Source organism: Geotrypetes seraphini, chromosome 6 (assembly GCF_902459505.1).
Source record: "Geotrypetes seraphini chromosome 6, aGeoSer1.1, whole genome shotgun sequence".
Taxonomy (NCBI): Eukaryota; Metazoa; Chordata; class Amphibia; order Gymnophiona; family Dermophiidae; genus Geotrypetes; species Geotrypetes seraphini.
Window position 1 is genome coordinate 8,389,738 of NC_047089.1, and position 21,199 is coordinate 8,410,936.

A 21,199-nucleotide genomic window follows, 5' to 3' on the forward strand; every position below is an offset into this window, starting at 1 on the left:
GACGCGGCTGCCGGCTCTGCTCCGGAAGAAGGAAGTGACGTTGGAGGGATGGGCCGGCAGCCACGGGGAGGTGCAGGAAGGTCCCGCGCTGACTGAATTTAAAGTTTACTGCTGCCGCTGCTGCTAATTCAGGAAGGCAGCAGCCGCAGAGTAGGGTGGGAGGTTCTGGACCCGGTGCGCCGATTGTGCACCCCCTTAGAGCGTGCACCCGGGGCCGACCGCCTCTCCTGTCCCCCCACCACCACCACCTTGGTACGCTACTGGTTTGGTGACTTTAGTACTGCCAAACAATAAATACCAGTTCACCTCTATTCATGTGTTCAAATCACATATGTTCCTCAGAATGCCACACGATAGAATTGTGTGGTAGCCGACCTCACTGGAACTTTTTATTATGTGATATTTTTGAACTAATGTGCATTTATTTGCATAATATAATTTATAAAGTGTAAGTGCTATCTAGTGATACTATCCGGGGCTCCAATATGGCCGCAGCCACTCTGAATGCCGCAGCCATATTGGAGCCCCGGATAGTATCACTATGGATTAGCGTTATGCTATAGATCCCGGATAATTCTGCTCTTCATGTCCCCGACCCTGAAGAAAAACTTGAAACGCGTCGGTGGGGAATGAAGCAGACCCGGTTCAAAAGCTAAGTTAATTTTATACACTGAATACCTTAAAATGTTTGCTTTTAGATAGCACTGACACTTTATAAATTATATTATGCAAATAAATGCACATTAGTTCAAAAATATCACATAATAAAATGTTCCAGTGAGGACGGCTACCACACAATTCTATCGTGTGGCATTCTGAGGAACATATGTGATTTGAACACATGAATAGAGGTGAACTGGTATTTATTGCTTGACAACAAGAACTTGGTGCCTCTTTTCATTTTGTTTTTAGTATTGCCAGGCATAAGCTTTTTTTAATCCCCATCTTTACGTCTGCGTTTTTAAATTTCAGGTCTGCATCGGCCACCATGCTGAGTTCCTCAAAGCTTGTGGAAACCTTTAAAGAATTTTTTGAGTAAGTTTAGAACAGGACATGGACTGAAGCTAAGGGGGGGACAAGCCCAGGACAAATATTAGGAAGTTCTGCTTCACGCAACGAGTGGTGGACACCTGGAATGCTCTCCCAGAGGAGGTTATTGCGGAATCCACCGTTCTAGGATTTAAAAGCAAACTAGATGCACATCTCCTTACGAGAGGCATAGAGGGATATGGGTGACTAGAATTACGCCAGGTGTACACCTGGCTGGGCCTCCGCGTGTGCGGATCGCAGGATTCGATGGACCGAAGGTCTGATCCGGAGATGGCAGTTCTAAAAAAAAGATTTTCACTGGAGAGGGGGAGAGCTCTGGTTCCTTTTAGAAAGAAAAAAAAAAAAAAAATCTAATATAAGCACAAGTGGCTGGTGGGGGAGGGGAGACGGGCTGTTAGAAAAAAGTTGTTGGGGTGTTCAATTGAAGGATGGGAACGATATCAAGTCACGTGTGGGTATTAGAATAACGCTTTTGACATTTTCTCGTTCTTAGGCCCTCTTTACAAAGGCGCGCTCAGTGTTTTAGCGCCGATTTTAGCATGCGCTAAATTAATATGTGCGCTAACCGCTAATGCGTCCATAGGATAACGTGCACGCGTTAGCGTTTAGCGAGTGCTAAAAAGCTTTAGCGCTCCTTTGTAAACGAGGGGGTAAGTCTATTGTATATTTTGAATAAAAAAATCAATTTTCAAACTATTATCCAACCATAGGCCCCCCTTACGATGGGGGAGGCCTCATCCTTTCACGGACACGAATGCCGAGATTATTTATTTATTTTATTTTAGGTATTTGTTTACCGCCTATCAAAATCAAGTTTCAAGTTTATTATATTAATTGATTAAACGCTTTTCAGGATACAAAGCGTTTTACAAAGAAATAAAATTGGATTTCTAAAATCACAAATACATTGTAATTAAAATTAATTACTTTAAAATTAAAAAAATTAAAAAAAAAAAACAAAAAAACCTGGGGTAAACAATCCACATGAAACAATAGGAAAGGGGGAAGAAAGAAAAAATACAATTTAAAAAAAAAAAATAAATAAATATACAGGTTGGGTTAGTACATAAGGAAGGTATGAAGAAAAGAAATTTGAGGACTGGAAAATCTAAAGAGAAGAGGAATATAATCTGAATTTAATAAAGGAAGATGAAATTCGGAAATTAACCGGAAAATGAACTAAGTGGTTTACATTTAGGCGCTCAAACGTTACCCTTATCTGTCCCGATGGGCTCGCAATCTATCAAAGTAGCAGGAGCCATTCATTATTTATACTGTCTAATGTCTCACCGCTGGCCTGTGAAATGTTTCCCTTTGTTAACAGCAGTTTGTGGGAGTGGGGGGGGGGGTCACCTGGCTTCTGTTCTCCTAATGACGACACTAACCTGTGGTCTCTTAAGTTTTAGGAAAAGGAGAGTGAATTCGATGAGCAGTCAGAGCGAGAACGTCTACCCCAAGGCACCTCTCTGTGTAGCCTCCTCCATACCTTCCAAGGCCATTTTTGTGCTGGTAAGATCAGGCAACTTGTGATCGGAGTGAACCAATGGATACCCTTTCCTGTCTGGTCATCTGGCCTTTCCTATCCAGTTCCTTTATTCCCACCTTTCTTGTCTCTTCCCCTCTCCCCTCTTTCAGCTCAATGTCTCCTTTTCAGTTTCTTTCTCGTCATCTTTTCTTCTCTTCAGCAGACCTCCTCCTGTATCGCTGGTCTTTTCTAGACTTTCCCTTCCCCTCTTTCTTCTCCTTCTGTTTTGCTCCTCCTGTATCTCTCATCGTTTCCAAATTTTCCCTTTCCCTCCCTTCCCCTCCTTCTATTTTTCTCCCTCTGGTCTTTTCCAGTCTTTCTCTCTCACATTGTTCCCATGTTTCTTGCCCTTCCTCTTCTTTTGCTCTTCCTGGGTTTTCCCTCCCCTCCCTTTCTGTCCCTTTGTTCCTGTCCACCAAGAACATCGGACTGGTAGGAGACAGGTGTATGTTAAACTTAGATGCTTCCCCCTTCCGTTCCCTCTCTTTTCCTCTTGGCCTTCTTCCATGCTGTAGTTGAATGCACAGCGCTTCTTTTTTGTACCGAGCACAGCAGCTCCGTGTCACTCTTAAGGGCTGTCTGCTGCGCCATTGGCTTAGTCCTTCATGGGGTGACATTTACTAGTAATTAATATCTCATTTGGTTCCTCCATCAGGAGCATGAAGGGCCTGATTCTCTAAACACGCATCCCGATTGCATCCTACTGCTGTCTGGCAGGACGCATGTTTAAAATAAAAATTGGATGGGGAAGGACACCTACATTGTAGACATCTGAGGCACATCTATGGAGATGCATAGTCTTCAGTAGGGATGCTTAAGCATGTCCAAGGTGGGGGCATGGTCATGGTTTCGCCCAGAAGTGTCCTTGGGCGTGCTTAAGCATCCCTACGCTTATTCGTAGATGCGAGACAGATGCAAAATGCTGGCCTATATTTAAGGCATATGTACAGCAATGTAAACGCAATTCTGCAAAGCAGGGGTGTCAAACTCAATCCCATAAGGGGCCAAAATCCAATACACAGGCTAAGGCGTGGGCCAGATTTTATTTATTAAGTCGCTTAGGGGTCCTTTTTATTAAGGCGCGCTCCTCTTCCTGCTTTCCGTCTGCCGTGGTCTGTCTCTGATGACGCCACTTGGAGCACGGCAGACGGAAAGCAGGAAGGGGAGCCGCGGACAACGTTGCCGAATCACTGCCGAGGCTGGCGGATTTTTCAGCGGAACGGCGACGTCGGACCGGCGCGGGGGAAGGGGAAGTTCCGGGAGCACAGCCACAGGCCGCATAAAACGGCCAGGCGGGCCTTGTGTTTGACACATGTGCTGTAAAGGATGCCGATGCATGATTGACATGCGATTGGTGGCCTCCGATATCGGGGTCCTGTGCAGAATCGGGCCCTGTCACGTTTTTTTTCTTGGTTAATTAGAAAAATGCTTAAAGGGGAAATATTAATTTTGTGAAAAGTCGGCATCGTTGCATGCCAGGGCATACATTGTAAATTTTTGGTCATATGCTGACTGGGTGCCACTTCATTTCAAGACTTCAGGATGATTCTGACCCTCTGTAGAACTTTCACAGTTCCATCCGCTTAAATGCAAAGTTCCGACTAAACCCTGACCCGCCAAGTCCTGCGAAAGATTCCATCGAAACACAATATGCTTACAAAACAATATATGGAGATCCCCTTCCTCAGCAATATGTTTAAACGACCATTATCATTGACCATGGTAAGAATGTCCACAAAAGCCCTTTTGTATATATCAGTTCTTATCCCGTCAAGCCTTCTGGTGATGGATCTCTCATCGTCATGTATCTTATTGCCAAATTGAGGACAGTCTTGCCCAACACGGAACTGTGTTCCGCTATCGAGCGTCTTCGGGAGCTAAGACTTGAAAGGGCTCCATAATTACCCGTAATTGTTATCTGAATATGGAGCATGCTTGAATGGATGTTCGAATGGGATGTATCCCCTTTGAAGCTGCATACTGTGAAATAAAAGGGAGTGGGATCCCTTTCCGGTCTTAGCTCCCGAAGACGCTCGACGGCAAAACACAGTTCCATGTCAGGCAAGACTGCTCATGAGCCAGTAAAACAGTCTTCAGTTTGGCAGTAAGACAACATGACGATGAGAGATCAATCAGCAGAAGACTTGACGGGATAAGAACTGATATATACAAAAGGGCTTTTGTGGACATTCTTACCATGGTCAACGATAATGGTCGTTTAAACATATTGCTGAGGAAGGGGATCTCCATATATTGTTTTGTAAGCATATTTATGAACTGATTGCACAAGGTGATAAATAAATAAACATTTTATTGATAGTATTTATGGTATCTGATAGTTTCTTCCGTTTGATAAATTGATGGATATGCATGAGATAGATTTGCATGGTCTGCCTCCTTGGGAGCCAGCGGAATTGTTGGAGTTTGGGGCTGTCTCTTCTGTAGCTTAGGCGGTCATACCATTCCCTGCTCTTGACCAATCAGTCTGAATCTCATAAGGGCAAGTCTGAAAGAAAGCAGTAACATTTACATGTACTTTGTGCGTGTAAAGCAGGGGTGTCCAACCTGCGGCCCCGTGAAGTATTTTGTGCGGCCCCCGGTCGAGGGCGATGCAGTGTTTTCCTCTGCTGTCCCCGGGTATTTACCATCTTGCCGGCTCCCTCCTATGTCTTGCTGCAGCGTTTGCGCGGCCCCAGGAAAAGTTTTTCGGCCAATGCGGCCCAGGGAAGCCAAAAGGTTGGACACCCCTGGTGTAAAGATTCAGAACACTAGGGGCCACGCTAGCGGTTTTAATGCATGCACCGGATTAGCGCGCTATAGCCGGAAATCTACCACCTGCTCAAAAGGAGGCGGTAGCGGCTAGCGTACACGGCAATTTAGCGCGGCTTTGTAAAAGGAGCCCTAGGACGTGCTGGCTGCAAATTCTGGCCTAATTTACATAACGGGTATTTGCAAGGGGGGAGGAGCATGAGTGGGAGATAAGAATAGGGTAAGTTAGATGTTCTGGAGCATCTGAATGATAGGCTTATAGGAAATCTAAGCGCCAACTTTCTTTTATCGAATAGGCTCCTACCGACTGCCCTCAGGGTGTCTCGGTGGTCTCCATTGGACCTGACTCTATAAATGGCGCTCAAAAATGGATACTGAGTTGAGTGCGATTCTATAAAGGATGCATGCCCTGATTCTAGAAGTATAATCTAAATAAGGCTAGGGCTACCAGACGTCCGGATTTCCCCGGACGGCTTTTCCAAAACTTGGCACTTTGTCCGAGTTTTGCAAAGCTTTCCTCCACATCACGTCGGGCAGGAGGACATCCGTGCACGCGCGGTTGCGACACGATGACATCACGTGATATCATCCCGTCGCATGTGCGGAGGATGTCTTGCCTGATGAGAGCAGGCAGCAGGGGGGAGGGCGGGACTGGAGCGTGACGGGGCAGGGATGGGTAGAAATGGGCGGGACTAGGGAGTCCAGAAAATTTGGTAATATTAACCTCATATTTGCATTTTAGAAAGCTATTAAAAACCCATCTGTTCTCCAAATTCTTGTAATCCCTTCAAAGCAGCGCATCGATGTGAAGCTCTTGTTAACTCGTTCATGCCAATATTCTATCAGCCCTTCTCTTTCGTAAGCCGCATAAAACCGAAAGGCTTTTGCGATATATAAATAAAAATTTATGTTCTGTTCTGTTCTGTTCTGCCTTCAGGAAGCTCACGACTCGGAGGTGAATGGCGTGAAATTCAGTCCCAGTTCCAAGCTTGTGGCCACAGGAGGAGCCGATCGAGTTATTAAACTCTGGGACGTCATGGGAGGTATAATCGGAAGCCTCAAGAGTTTCTTTTTTTTCTCTCTTTCTTTCCTCTAACTCAGAAGTGAATGCTTTCTGTACCATTTATATATACAGTAAGCGTAGACGCTGCAGATCTGCTGTTGCATCTCTGACTGCAAGGGGGCACTGTTTGCATTTACAGTGTACATTTATATATACAATAAGCGTAGATGCTGCAGATCTGCTGTTGCATCTCTGACTGCAAGGGGGCACTGTTTGCATTTACAGTGTACAGTTTATATATACAGTAAGCGTAGACGCTGCAGATCTGCTGTTGCATCTCTGACTGCAAGGGGGCACTGTTTGCATTTACAGTGTACAGTTTATATATACAGTAAGCGTAGACGCTGCAGATCTGCTGTTGCATCTCTGACTGCAAGGGGGCACTGTTTGCATTTACAGTGTACAGTTTATATATACAGTAAGCGTAGACGCTGCAGATCTGCTGTTGAATCTCTGACTGCAAGGGGGCACTGTTTGCATTACAGTGTACGGTTCGCGCCCCAGTCATTCGTGGGTTTTTTTCTGTCCGCCTCCGGCCCCCCGATTTGCTCTGCCTGACCTGCCCGCGACCCAGGACCCCGCTGTGCGCATCCTCCTGACCAGCCATCCCGGCCCGGGTATGGGCTGCAAGCGCCACCGCCCGCATTGGCACTCGCAGCAGCCACTGCCGTCGCCCCTGCAGCCCTCTCCCGCCTCCAATCCCCGCTCCTAAACCGCATCCAATTATCACGGTTTTTTGAAGTTCGTGGGTGCTCCTGGAAGGCAACCCTCGTGAATTTCGGGAGAGTACTGTACTTGCATGCTGTGCAGAACCACAGGAATATTGGATCTGAGGAGGCAGAGGGGAGGGTGAAGGGAGGGCTGCGTTGAAAGAAAGCCGAAACAACTTGACAGAAAAGGAAAGAGTGCTTGGGAGAGCCTCAAGTCCAGTGTGGGGGAGGGAAGATGAGAATTTTCTGGTTAGAAGGGACTGGATCACGTCAGGCCAAGCAAGGTCGGGGGTGGGGCTGATAGCGTCACTATCTCTGTATCACCCTGTTCTAATTTGACACTAGTACTCCCCGCCCCTCACAATCGCCGGGTGTAGATTTTTAATTCCCCTTCCAAATCTGAGCTCGCATTAAGCTGCAGTTAAATACAAAGCGGGCCCCCCTCCTCATTGAAGGTGACAACAATCGAGAGGTTTTCATTCTGTGTACGGTTAGAAAACACCGAAACGGCACATTATGGCCACTGTTTGTGAGAAAGGGGTAATAACACCTCCCCCACTCGACTCTGGGCCATCGTGCTCTGCCCCACCAGCTGTGAGGGGACCGCAAGCCTTCCAGAATTACGGGAGCACAAATATGTTTGCTGGAGTGGAGAAAGGGGGGTGCCTGTGTTTGGGTGATGAGGTGAGTGGCAGGTATTAACGGAACTTGTCCTGTGCGCTTTGAAGGTCTTTTTTCCAAGCTCGGACCTGTCTTTGTGGAATTCCCGCTCTTACAACAGCTGCAAACTGACTTGTCCGTTGTATTCATCCTCCTTTGCCCTCCCTCATCTCCCCTGGGCCAGAAAGATTTTGGAAGAATTCTGTGCGTTAGGAGTGTGTGACGGGGCTTGGGTGGGGCTGGGAGGAATGCCAGTGACTTCTCATCACTGTCCTTGACGGTGCTGGGTCTCCCCTGGCGCGGAGGTGCCTGTACGCGGGAATGTAAATTAACCACCATGTGCATTCTGCTTTTCTTGGTTTTGAGACAGGAAGATTGCACAACATCCAGAACTTGGAAGGCTGCAACAGCAGCATCACCAGCGTGGAATTCAGCCCCTCTGTAAGTGATGAAACGGAGGTTATTCATTTTTCTATACTGTTCGCATGAATTAATCAAGTACTGAAGCATTTTTCCTTGTCTGTCCCTGTGGCCTCACAGTCTATCTAATGAACCTGGGGCAATGGGGGGATTAAGTGACTTGCCCAGGGTCACAAGGAGCAGTGTGGATTTGAACCCACAACCTCAGGGTGCTGAAACTGTAGCCAGGGTCGGATTTAGATGAAAAAGGCCCTAGGCTATTCCACTTATGAGGCCCTTTCACCTCCCATTTTTAAGTTTGTAAATTACATGAGAGATAATAAAATACATCATTACTGTGATATATCAATATGTTAAATGAAACATGTTGTTATTGGTACTAACCTTTATAAAAAATGTGACACGGACAATAAATAAAAAAACGTCGAGAACACTTATTTGGACATTTATTCTCAGCACCATATATAGTACTTGTAACAATAACTAATCAAACATAACACACAACATTGCCCCTTCCTATGTCCATAGTGCCCCCAGTGCGTCCTTCCTCACCTCACCCCCCCCCCTCCGATGCCCGCCTGCCTCCCAACCCCTTCCATTGAACACCCCCCATGCCATCCTGCCTGCCTGCCTTCCATTAAACCCCCCTACCCCCCCTCCGATGCCAGCCTGCCTGCCTCCCATCCCCCTTCCACTCAACCACCCCCCACCCCCAATGCCAGTCTGGGCCGCCCTGTCCTGACGGATCCACGTTTTGCCTCTCACCCCGCGGGGCTGGGCTTTGCCCAGCTGTTTCTGGACTGACGCCTTTCCCTCCCCGATCCTCCTCCCAGGGCGAGAAAAAGAAAGGGAGAAGCCGAGACGGCGGCTGGAGCCGGTTCCGATCCCAAAGCGTAGAATTTCTCCTTATTTTCGGTTCAGTGTTTTAGTGTTCACTGTTTTTAGAATAGTGTAATTTTAATTTTGCTAACAATTTGAATGTAGGTCCCTCTTGATCTTGAGGCCCTAGGCTGAAGCCTAGTTAGCCTATAGGAAAATCCGGCCCTGGCTGTAGTTTTAACCACTGCACCACTTTAGAAATCAAAATGTAATAAAAGTGAATCATGTATAGGACAATGAAGCCATTCTGACATCCATTTAGTAGGATGAGAAGCAGTGGAGGATTAAAGGGGAGAACTCGCTAAATTTCTTCTAAATTTCTTTGGCTAAATTTCTTTGGCCCAAGTGAGCACTTTATATTACTCTATGAGGAAAGGCTAAAGAGGTTAGGCCTCTTCAGCTTGAAGAAAAGATGGCTAAAGGGAGATATTAAAGAGGTCTAAAAATACTAGGACTAGGGGGCATGTGATGAAGTCATTAAATAGTAAACTTAAAATAAATTGGAGAAAATATTTCTTCACTCAACTTGTAATTAAACTGTGGAAATCATTGCCAGTGAATGTGGTGAAAGCAGTTAGCTCAGCAGGGTTTAAAAAAAAAAAAAAAAAAAAAGGTTTGGCTAATTTCCTAAGAGAGAAGTCCATAAGTTGTTATTGAGATAGCCAGGAGAAATCCACTGCTTATTTCTAGAATGTTCTCTTTTGGGATCTTGCCAGGTACTTGTGACCTGTGTTGGCCACTGTTAGAAACGAGACACTAGGCTTGATGGACTTCGGTCTGTCCCAGTGTGGCAATGTTTACGTTCTTATGTTCTAGAAACCTGTCCATGGAAGAGAACCGCGGTAACTGCATTGTACACTTCCCCCCTCCCCATTCGCGGTTTCCACATTCGCGGTTTCACAAATTCGTGATTTTTGTGTTTTTTTTTGGGGGGGGAACCCATATTTTATCACGTTCCCGCCTTCCCCCCGCCATCCCGGCCTTACCTGGTGGTCTAGCGGGCTTTCGGGGCAGGAGCGATCTTCCTACGCTCCTGCCCCGTGCAGATCGCCATGAGGAAATTGCTGCCGTGAGCTCCCACCGTAGTCTCGACAGACTACGAGAACTCACGGCATTCATTTCCTATTGGCGATCTGCACGGGGCAGGAGCGTTGGAAGATCGCTCCTGCCCCGAAAGCCCGCTAGACCACCAGGTAAGGCCGGGATGGCGGGGGGAAGGCAGGAGGGATGCGGAGGTGGGTCAGAGCCAGACGAGAAGATATTTGCGGTTTTTCTCCATTCGCAGTCCGGCTCTGCCCCTATCCCCCGTGAATACCGAGGGAGAAGTGTATTCTTATATGCAGACTGAGAGGGGGCCATCTCGGTCCTCCCACCCAGGGCCCACTGAGTCCTAACTAAGCCACTGGCCCAAATATTCAGTTCCAGGCATGGCCAGGCTCCTGCATTGAATATGTGGCGCAGTGGCGGCGCCCCTCCCCCACCCTCTGCTCCACTCACTCCTTCCCAAACCCTCCTGCCACTTGTGCACCCCCATTTCCTTACCCCCGTACCTTTTTTAATTTTCCAGGCGAGAGCGACAGCGCAAACTTGCTGCCTGCGTCGTGTCAGCTATCCCTCTGATGTCATTTCCTAGGCAAAGGGCCCAGAAGTGATGTCAGAGAGAGGCGACACCGACGCGGACAGCAAGTTTGTAATGCTGCTCACGCAGGGAAAATTAAAGAGGTGCAAGGGAAGGGGCGCACACGTGTGGTGGGGGAAGGGTCGGGAAGGAGGACGATGGGTGCCTACGCACTTAATAAAGGCTGCGCCCGGGGCAGACCATACTCCCGCACCTCCCCCCTTAGTAAACCAATGCTTGAAAAGCTGATATTCACTTGTTTACTTAGCTGGGCAAAAGTGGGACAGTCTTTCCCCCGTTCAATTGCTTAATTAGGTAAGAACATAAGAATAGCCTCACTGGGTCAGACCAATGGTCCGTCAAGCCCAGCAACCCGTCCTCATGGTGGTCAATCCAAGTCTCTAGTATTTGGCCAAAACCCAAGGAGTAGCAACATTCCAGCATCTCAAAGAATAGCAAGATTCCAGAGCTGAGATTGTGATGTCATAATGCCTCATTCCACCAATGCCTAAGAGCCAACCTCATCAGTGATGTCACAATGGCTTGATTGTTCACGTAAGAACATAAGAATAGCCTTACTGGGTCAGATCAAAGGTCCATCAAGCCCAGTAGCCCATTCTCATGGTGGCCAATCCAGGTCCCTAGTACCTGGCCAAAACCAAAAGAGTAACAAAATTCCATGCTACCGATCCAGGGCAACCATTTTAGTCTTTCCTCATACGAGAGGCCACTAGCAATGAATACTGCAGGTGCCCACATATCTGCCACCTTCAACCTAACTCCACCTCCGGACCACTCTGGCTCTGCCCAGACACAGCTGCAGCGGTCTCTGCCAGTATGTAGTGGAACACCCCAGTTAAATGCCATTAAATCAATGTATATCCTGTAGGAGTTGCTCCTGCCTGGTTAAATCACTTTGATATTGACCCTCTAGTTCAGTGTTTCCCAATCCTGTCCTGGAGGACCACCAGGCCAATCGGGTTTTCAGGTTAGCCCTAATGAATATGCATGAGAGAGATTTGCATATAATGAAAATGACAGGCATGCAAATCTGCTCCATGCATATTCATTAGAGTTATCCTGAAAACCCTCCAGGACGGGGTTGACAACCACTGCTCTAGTTTGAACCACCGCTGCTGTGTGGGCTGGGGAGGGTTAACTGTACTTTGCACATTTTACCTGCACAGATCTCTATGAGGAGATGCGGGCATCCCGGCTGCGCTCATTTCTTGGGGGTTACCTTCCCCCAGGGTCAGAGAAAAACCTTGAGGCTGCGCCCTTTATCTGGGTCTCACTCGGCTGTTGCCGATTAATTTTCAATCTGGAAAAAAAATCAGATCATGTCACACCTTATTACCAAAGACTGCATTGGCCAGAGTCCGATTCAAGTTTAGAAACATAGAAACATAGAAAGATGACGGCAGAAAAGGGCTATAGCCCATCAAGTCTGCCCACTCTACTGACCCACCCCGATAAGTCTAGATCAGTGCTCCCTCTAAGCGGGCGGGTGTTGTGAGCAAAATTTTTTTCGCTGTGCGCTAAAAATATCGGGCGCCAGCAAGTTATGAGCCAACTCGCCCGATTCTCCTCTCGCCGCCCTGCCATCAGCCGTACGCCGTGCGCTGTGACGTGAAACTTGTGCGCTGCGATGTAATATTTTGTGCGCCAGCGCACGCCAGCGCAGCTTAGAGGGAACACTGGTCTAGATGCTAGTGATTCGTGCTATGTAGGGATCCCACGTACATGTCCCATTTACTTTTAAAGTCAAGCACGCTGGTGGCCTCGACCACCTGCACCGGAAGCTTATTCCAGTGATCTACCACCCTTTCCGTGAAAAAATACTTCCTGGTGTCACTATTAAACTTCCCTCCTCTGAGTTTAAGCGGATGCCCTCTTGTGGTCGAGGGTCCCCTGGGCAAGAGGAAGACATCTTCCACCTCGACCCGTCCTGTGATGTATTTAAATGTCTCAATCATGTCCCCCCTCTCCCTGCGTTCCTCTAGAGTGTAGAGCCGCAGTCTGCTCAGTCTCTCTTCGTATGAGAGACCCTTGAACCCCAAGATCATCCTAGTGGCCATCCGCTGAACCGACTCGATTCTAATCACGTCTTTACGGTAATGTGGCCTCCAGAACTGCACACAGTACTCCAGATGAGGTCTCACCATGGTCCTGTACAGTGGCATTATGACTTCTGGTTTCCGACTGACGAAACTTCTTTTGATACATCCCATCATTTGCCTTGCCTTGGATGTGGCCTTCTCTACCTGCTTGGCAGCCTTCATGTCTGCACTGATGATTACTCCCAAATCTCGTTCTGCTGAGGTCCTGGCTAATGTTTCTCCATTTAGGGTGTAAGTTCTGCACGGATTTCTGCTACCGAGGTGCATGACCTTACATTTCATAGCATTGAAGCCTAGCTGCCATGTCGAGGACCAGTTTTCCAATGTACGAAGGTCCTGTGTCATACTATCCTGTAAAAAGCTTTCACTTACTATGTTGCACAGTTTTGCATCGTCGGCGAATAACGTTGCTTTACCCTGTAGCCCTCGTGTCAAGTCCCTTATGAATATGTTAAAAAGGAGAGGACCCAGGACCGAGCCCTGCGGCACTCCGCTGGTCACCTCTGATGTTTCAGAAAGGGTACCATTGACCATCACCCTCTGAAGTCTACCACTCAGCCAATCATTGACCCATGCAGTTATCGTCTCACCCAACCCCATTGATTTCATCTTATTTAGTAGCCTGCGGTGTGGGACGCTGTCAAAAGCTTTGCTGAAATCCAAGTATACTATGTCCAGAGACTCTCCTGAGTCCAACTTTTCTGTTAGCCAATCAAAGAAGCTGATGAGGTTGGATTGACACGACCTACCCTTAGTGAAGTTTGGTTGGATATGCTATAAAGTTTAGCATCTGATTATCTGGTGGCTCATTTTTTATTCATTAATGCACAACGCCCGAACTGTAATTCTAATTTGTTAGCTTTTCCATCGTTAAAGAGTCGTTCATACAAGCGCTATTTTCAATGACTCCTATGTTTTCAGGCAGCTTCTTGGGATAAAGAGTTTGTAAGTCTGTTAGCTCTGACTCTTATCAGCAGGTCGGGAAATAATTGAAAATCTACTCATTTAAGGCATTTTTGTAATTTCTGGGTCATTTGCATTTATTGTCACTGTTTCAATTTCCTTTTGTAAACCGTTGAATTGTTTTCTCGCAGGGGACTCAGATTTTAGCAGCCTCTTCTGACAAGGCAGCGCACCTATGGAGCTTAGACGGGAATAAATCCAAAGTAAGTAAGAGCGTATTTCCCATTCATATCATCTGCTATGTCTCAGTGGTGGAGGGGAAGATGTCTTGGGCTTAGCAAGTCAACTATTGACAATATTGGTGGATTCACCGTGAATTGATTATAATCAGGGTGACTGTTGGGCAGAATCGACTGTCTAACGATTGGGATTTGTTAACCACCCTTATGAAGACACGAGTCTTTAACCCCGTTAGAATAGATGTGTGTGTGTGTCTGTCTCTCTTTCCTCAGCTGTCCACCACCACCCCTTCACTGCTACCCCTGTCCAGCAGCAGCCCTTCTCCCTTCGTTTTACCTCCCCCTGTCCATCAGCACCCCTTCACTGCTCCCCCTGTCCTGCAGCAGCCCTTCTCCCTTCGTTTTACTTCCCCCTGTCCAGCAGCACCCCTTCACTGCTCCCCCCTGTCCAGCAGCAGCCCTTCTCCCTTCGTTTTACCTCCCCCTGTCCAGTAGCACCCCTTCACTGCTCTCCCTGTCCAGCAGCAGCCCTTCTCCCTTCGTTTTACCTCCCCCCTGTCCAGTAGCACCCCTTCACTGCTCCCCCTGTCCAGCAGCAGCCCTTCTCCCTTCGTTTTACCTCCCCCCTGTCCAGTAGCACCCCTTCACTGCTCCCCCTGTCCATCAGCACCCCTTCACTGCTCCCCCTGTCCTGCAGCAACCCTTCTCCCTTCGTTTTACCTTCCCCCTGTCCAGCAGCAACCCTTCACTGCTCCCCCCTGTCCAGCAGCAGCCCTTCTCCCTTTGTTTTACCTCCCCCTGTCCAGTAGCACCCCTTCACTGCTCTCCCTGGCCAGCAGCAGCCCTTCTCCCTTTGTTTTACCTCCCCCCTGTCCAGCAGCACCCCTTCACTGCTCCCCCTGCCCAGCAGCAGCCCTTCCACCTTCGTTTTACCTCCCCCCTGTCCAAAAGCACCCCTTCCCTGCTCCCCCTGTCCAGCAGCCCTTCTCCTTTCATTTTACCTCCCCCCTGTCCAGTGGCACCCCTTCACTGCTCCCCCTGTCCAGCAGCAACCCTTCTCCCTTTGTTTTACCTCCCCCCTGTCCAGTAGTACCCCTTCTCCTTTCCCTGCTCCTCCTGTCTAACATCCGCTAGCCAGGGCAGCCTCAGGGCTTTTGCTAGGCTGGCCCACCTCACATTATCGAAGTGGGCCAGCCTAGCAAATGCCCCGCAGCTGCTGCGTTTGCTGGTCCGGGGGTGAGAAGAGGCGTCCCGGCGGCAGCAGCGCAGGAGTCAAACCGCCACCGCCACTCAAGCCGTCCCACAAGCCGCAAGCTGCCCTATGTGCCGCAAGCCGCCCCACGCTCCTCCAATTGAATTCGGCACGGAGGTAGACATCACGGCGGCAGGGATCACAACCTCCTAAGTGCGCATGTGCGCTTAGGTTTTTATTATAGAGGATTCTCCCAGGGCGATGTACAGTGGGTGCAGTTTAACATAAAATTTACAATTCTGTGAACAGCATAACAGTAAAATGATCAAATATAAATACAATGAATGAAATAACCTTGAAAACATAAAATTGAAACATATAATCGGACTACTCTTACCATGAGATGGTATCCAGAATATTAACAGCACTGAATTCAAATAATACAGACATAATATGATGCTAGCATAATATTAATGAAACACCTAATAAGCACACATTAGAACATTCAGATACCATAGATATGACGCTAGTGTTTTTCTACAATGCATCTTATCATATAGCCGAGGGGCCAAGTGCAGATATTAGATGGGGACAAGATGGGCGGTACAGAGTCCATTGGCATAAACAGGTGGGAGGATAAAGTCAAGGCAAGTTGTTTGTACGGTTAGACACGATATAAGGAGCTGATCTAAAGAGCAGAATGAGTGTATAGTCAATTACCGTATGTATTAAAGGCTTGGATGAAGAGCTAGTCTGGAGTTAAGACGTAGCCCCTCTGGGAGTAAATTTCAGAACGTAGGGGCAGTGGCATAGCGAGGATAGGAGGTGCCCGCGCCCTTCCCCCCTCCCACACACACACTCACACCCTCCCTTCCCATAAGAATAGCCTTACTGGGTCAGACCAATGATCCATCAAGCCCAGTAGCCCGTTCTCAAGATGGCCAATCCAGGTCCCTAGTACCTGGCAAGAACCCAAGGAATGGCAACATTCCTGCATCTCAAAGAATAGCAAGATTCCGGAACCCCAGAGCTCAGACTGTGATGTCATAATGCCTCATTGCACAGTGCCTCAGAGCCAACCTCAGCAGTGATGTCACAATGGCTTGATTGTTCTATACTTGGCTCATGTAAGAACAGCTGGGTCAGTAGCCCGTTCTCATGGTGGCCAATCCAAGTCACTAGTACCTGCCAAAACCCAAAGAGTAGCAAAATTCCATGCTAGCGATCCAGGGCAAGCAGTGGCTTCCCCCATGTCTTTCTCAATAACAGACTTTTCCTCCAGGAACTTGTCCAAACCTTTCTTTAAACCAGCTACGCTATCCGTTCTTATCACAATCTCTATATCTTCGCCAGCGAGAGCAGCTTCTCCAGCCTGCTCCTTGCAGTGGCTTTCCCTCTGAGATTACTTCCTGACCCCGCGACCCGGCTGGTGCGAGCAATAGGCTAGAGCCGTTGCTTGCGCTGACAAAGAATTAAAGAGGTGAAGGGGGTGAGGAAGGGAGGGAACGAGCGTGAAGTGGGGGTGGGGGGTGGGGAGGTGCCCGCGCCCTGCCCCCATCATACAATTTCTTTTGATAAGGGCCTCTGAGGTCTCAAAGGTGTGTAAAGGGCTAACTTGCTCTTTAAGTATTCTGGCCCATTATCTTCCATCATTTGCTATGTTATATTTCAAAAACCCGACACATTTGGTAAGAAGGCAGAATTTCAGTTAGGTGAAGAAGACAGAATAACTTATGGTCAGCAGAGACTTTAGACTACAGATGGACCAGTCAGTTCGATTTAAGAGTGAATTCCTGCTGAATCAGGATTTTACCCTGGAAAGATCTGGATTATAATTCATATGGATCTGTTTCTGCACACAATACAGTTATTTCTCTGAAGAAAGCATACAAACCCTGAGACTGGTGGGTGAGAGGTATGACTAATTACCATTTAATTTACCGTGGAAATGTTTATTTCCAAGTGGTGGAACTGAATCAATAGCCCTTTTGTTAAAAATTCTAAACAAGACGCACGGAGAGAGCGGACAGCGGAGCAGGCTGCCACTGGATCAAGCTGTCTTTTGCCTTTTAAGAGTAGAAATAAGAGGTCAACACACGAATTGCAAGCAGTTTTCTTTGGCTGGATTCAATTGGATTGGCATGCAGGCGTAGCTTTGTAATGGTTAGTGCAGGGGCCTGAGAACAAGGGGAAACTGGATTTATTTATCTATTTAATTTAAAAATTTCTGTACCGATTTTGTCCAAAATGGTTTACGAGACTGTTGCATACATAAAGGGCTCCTTTTATCAAGCCACGCGCGACTTTTCATCACGCGCTGGCCAAAAACGACCGCCTGCTCAAGAGGAGGTGGTAGCGGCCGGCGGTTTAACGCACGGCTTGATAAAAGAAGCCCCAAATCTTAGAACAAGTTAAAACAACTTTTAGATACCAATCAAGACAGATACACACAGAAGAATTCAATTCTTTCTAGAAATCAGCAGACAAGGAAAATCGGTTACTTAGAAGATCTTTGCTGAAGATAAATGTCAACCCCAAAATATGTGGACACCAAAGCAGTGACCTTTTCTTGCGCAAGAGGAAAACTGTGGAATTCTCTTGTAGGGCATTTAGAAAGTTACTAAAAACAAAATTATTTGGAAATGCCTTTCTCTAAGTCAGTGGTTCCCAACCCTGTCCTGGAGGATCCCCCAGGCCAGTCGGGTTTTCAGGCTAGCCCTAATGAATATGCATGGAGCAGATTTGCATGCCTGGCACCTCCATTATATGGAGATCTCTCTCACGCATATTCATTAGGGCAGAGGTCCCCACACTTTTAAAATGACCAAGTCAAAATGATCGACCAACAATAAAATTTTAAAAAAACACAACGCACACTGTACGCAAAGAATTGTTAATTATCCCAGGACAAGCAGGCAGCATATTCTTGACTGATGGGTGACGGCACCGACGGAGTCCCGGTACGGACAATTTTAGAGTGATTGCACTCTAAGAACTTGGAAAGTTCTGGCATGCCGCACCGCGCACGCGCGAGTGCCTTCCCGCCCGACAGAGGCGCGCGGTCCACCAGTTTCTTAGTTTCCGCGGAGCTAAGAAGACGCGTTTTTTCAACGGCTGTTGAAAATTTTTTTGACTTGCCTTCCCGCTCGCGTAAACCTTTTTGGCTTTTGCCTATTTCATTTTTTCTTTCATTTAAAAAAAAACAAAAAAAAAAACTTTGTTTTTTTGATTCAATTTGGCTTTTCCCCTGCGGGGCCTTCTGCCACCATCGAAGCCTCGGCCTTCGATTTGGCTGAAGCGGTCTTCACTTTCATGCCCCCTCAGCCAGGTTTTAAAAAGTGCCAGCGGTGTGCTCGGCCCATATCTCTCACGGACCCACACAACTGGTGCTTACAGTGTTTGGGTCCTGAGCATCAGGCCTCCACCTGCACCCGCTGTGCCACACTTAAAAAAGAACTTTAAAAAATCGCCAAATACAGCAGCGATTACTGTTCGGTGCCGAGATGTCCGATCCCGTTCCATCGACTCCGACTTCGGCACCGGTTCAGTCGGCACCCTCTTCTTCGACGCCGCAAGACTCCGCACCGGCGTCCCAACATGCAGGTAAGCCGGCTAAGAAGCCTTCCCCGCTGGAGCGTCCTCCGGTCTCAAGTGCAGTGAGTCCAATCCTGCCGACTGTGAGGCGCCAGCGGAAGCGCTCCGCTCCTATCGAGGTGAGTCCCTCGACATCGGGCTCCTCATCTCCGGGGCGTCGAGCGGCACCGCAGGTACCGCAGAAGAAAAAAGCGGTACCGGTGCCATCCCTTGATGACCGTATTGCGGCCATTCTCCAAGCACAGCTGAAGGAGCAATTACAACAGCTTCTTCCAGCTATCCTGGCACCGAACCTTCCGGTGCCGGTCTGCACTGAGCCGGTACCGATAGTGGAACAACCTGTGCTGTCGGTATCCACTCCCTCGGTACCGATTCACTCCACCTCATCGGTATCGATGCCAGTCCTTGCGCCGGAGCCGAGAGCTCAACATCAGTCGGTGCAGACTTCGGCTCCGGTACAACCGATTACATCGCCTGGGTCGATGTCGATGAGATCGGGTAAATCGGTGCACAAGACCCGGCATGTAGACCCATCTACACCAGAGTCTCGGGACCGTTCTCCCCATGTCAGGGATCCTGATCTGTGGGACCCTTTCTCTCTGAAGGAGAATGTTCCTCAGATGAGGAGGAGTCTGCTGTACATGACCCGTCCTCTAAGCATGACACTTCATCTTTCTCCAGTTTCCTGAAAGATATGTGTGATTCCCTGTCCATTCCTTTGGAGGCTGAGTCCAAAAAGTCTAAAGCTTTTTTGGATGCCCTTGACTTCGACCAACCTCCAAAGGAATTTTTGAAGCTCCCTCTACACGATATCTTGAGGGAGACTTTCTACAAGAATTTAGAGACTCCCTTAACGGTTCCAGGGGCCCCACGTAAGTTAGACTCTCTATATAAAGTAATTCCCATTCCTGGGTTCGACAAACCACAACTTCCACATGAATCTTTACTTGTCGAATCCACCCTTAAAAAATCCTCAGGAGCCAGTGTATATGCTTCTGTACCTCCTGGCAGAGAGGGGAAAGCCATGGACAAATTTGGTAAGAGGCTCTACCAAAATGCAATGTTGGCAAATAGAGCTGGAAATTATGGGTTTCATTTTTCTTTCTACCTTAAACATCTCCTTACCACCATGACTTCCTTTGAGAAATACCTTCCTCAACGAAAACAACAATCTTTCCACCATTGCTTGTCATCTATGTTTCAACTGCGTAAGTTCATGGTTAGGTCCATTTATGACACCTTCGAACTTACTTCCAGAGCGACAGCAATGTCGGTGGCAATGCGTCGCTTGGCCTGGCTTCGGGTATCTGAGCTTGATGTTAATCATCAAGATCGGCTAGCCAACGCCCCATGCCTAGGGGATGAGCTTTTTGGGGAATCCATGGACTCGACTACACAAAAGCTGTCTGCTCATGAGACACGTTGGGATACCCTACTTAAGAATAAGAAAAAGCCTCCCCCAACAAGGCCTTTTAGACAACAGTCAGCCTATCAACGCCGCTTCACAGCTCGGCCATTGCCAACAACAGCTCAGCAACCCAGGCGTCAACGGCAACAACAGCGTCAGCCTCCCAGACAACAACAGCAACAGCAGCCTGTAAAGCCAACTCCACAGCCCTTTTGACTTACTTCTCCAAAGTATAGCCAGTACCCCTATATCTGCTCTCCTGCCTCAACCTATAGGAGGTCGTCTCTCTCTGTTCCTCAGCCGGTGGGAAGTTATAACTTCGGACCAATGGGTCCTCAACATCATCCACCACGGCTACTCTCTCAACTTCCAGACTCTTCCGCCCCAAAACCTGCCAAAAGAGTCTGCTTTGAACAGTCCTCAATCTGCCCTCCTTATTCAGGAAGTCCATTCCCTCCTCCTTCTGAACGCCATAGAAGAAGTTCCTTTAGATCAAAAGGGGCAGGGGTTCTACTCCCGTTATTTTCTAGTTCCCAAAAAAACAGGAGATCTCAGACCTATTTTAGATCTTCGCAATCTCAACAAACATCTAGTAAAGGAAAAATTCAAAATGCTTTCCTTAGCCATCCTTTATCCTCTTCTCAATCAAGACGACTGGCTATGCTCCCTCGATCTCAAAGAGGCATACACTCACATTCCGATCAATGTAACCTCAAGACAGTATCTCCGTTTCATGATCAATCATTGTCATTACCAATACAAGGTGTTGCCCTTCGGTCTTGCCTCCTCTCCAAGGGTATTCACCAAATGTCTGATTGTGGTGGCTGCCTTTCTACGCTCTCACCACCTTCAAGTCTTTCCTTACCTGGACGATTGGTTGATAAAGGCCACATCCGCTCAAGCAGTTCTCCTGGCCACCAACCAAACCATCCTGTTTCTACGAATACTGGGGTTCGAGATCAATCTACCCAAATCTCATCTCATCCCCACTCAGAGACTTCAATTCATTGGAGCGATACTAGACACACTCCTCATGAGAGCATTCCTAC

At 47.9% G+C, this 21,199-nt stretch overlaps 1 protein-coding gene across 2 annotated transcripts in view; it reads left to right on the top strand.

The window, feature by feature from the left end:
* The window catches only part of ATG16L2 (autophagy related 16 like 2), a 91,502-nt gene that overhangs the window by 44,459 nt on the left and 25,844 nt on the right, over positions 1-21,199 (top strand). For both annotated transcript variants that reach the window (XM_033947458.1, XM_033947459.1), the window contains exons 8-12: positions 973-1,035; positions 2,451-2,559; positions 6,282-6,387; positions 8,148-8,218; positions 13,909-13,980. In XM_033947458.1, the coding sequence (XP_033803349.1) occupies positions 973-1,035; positions 2,451-2,559; positions 6,282-6,387; positions 8,148-8,218; positions 13,909-13,980 (421 nt within the window). The remainder of the gene's footprint in view (positions 1-972; positions 1,036-2,450; positions 2,560-6,281; positions 6,388-8,147; positions 8,219-13,908; positions 13,981-21,199) is intronic.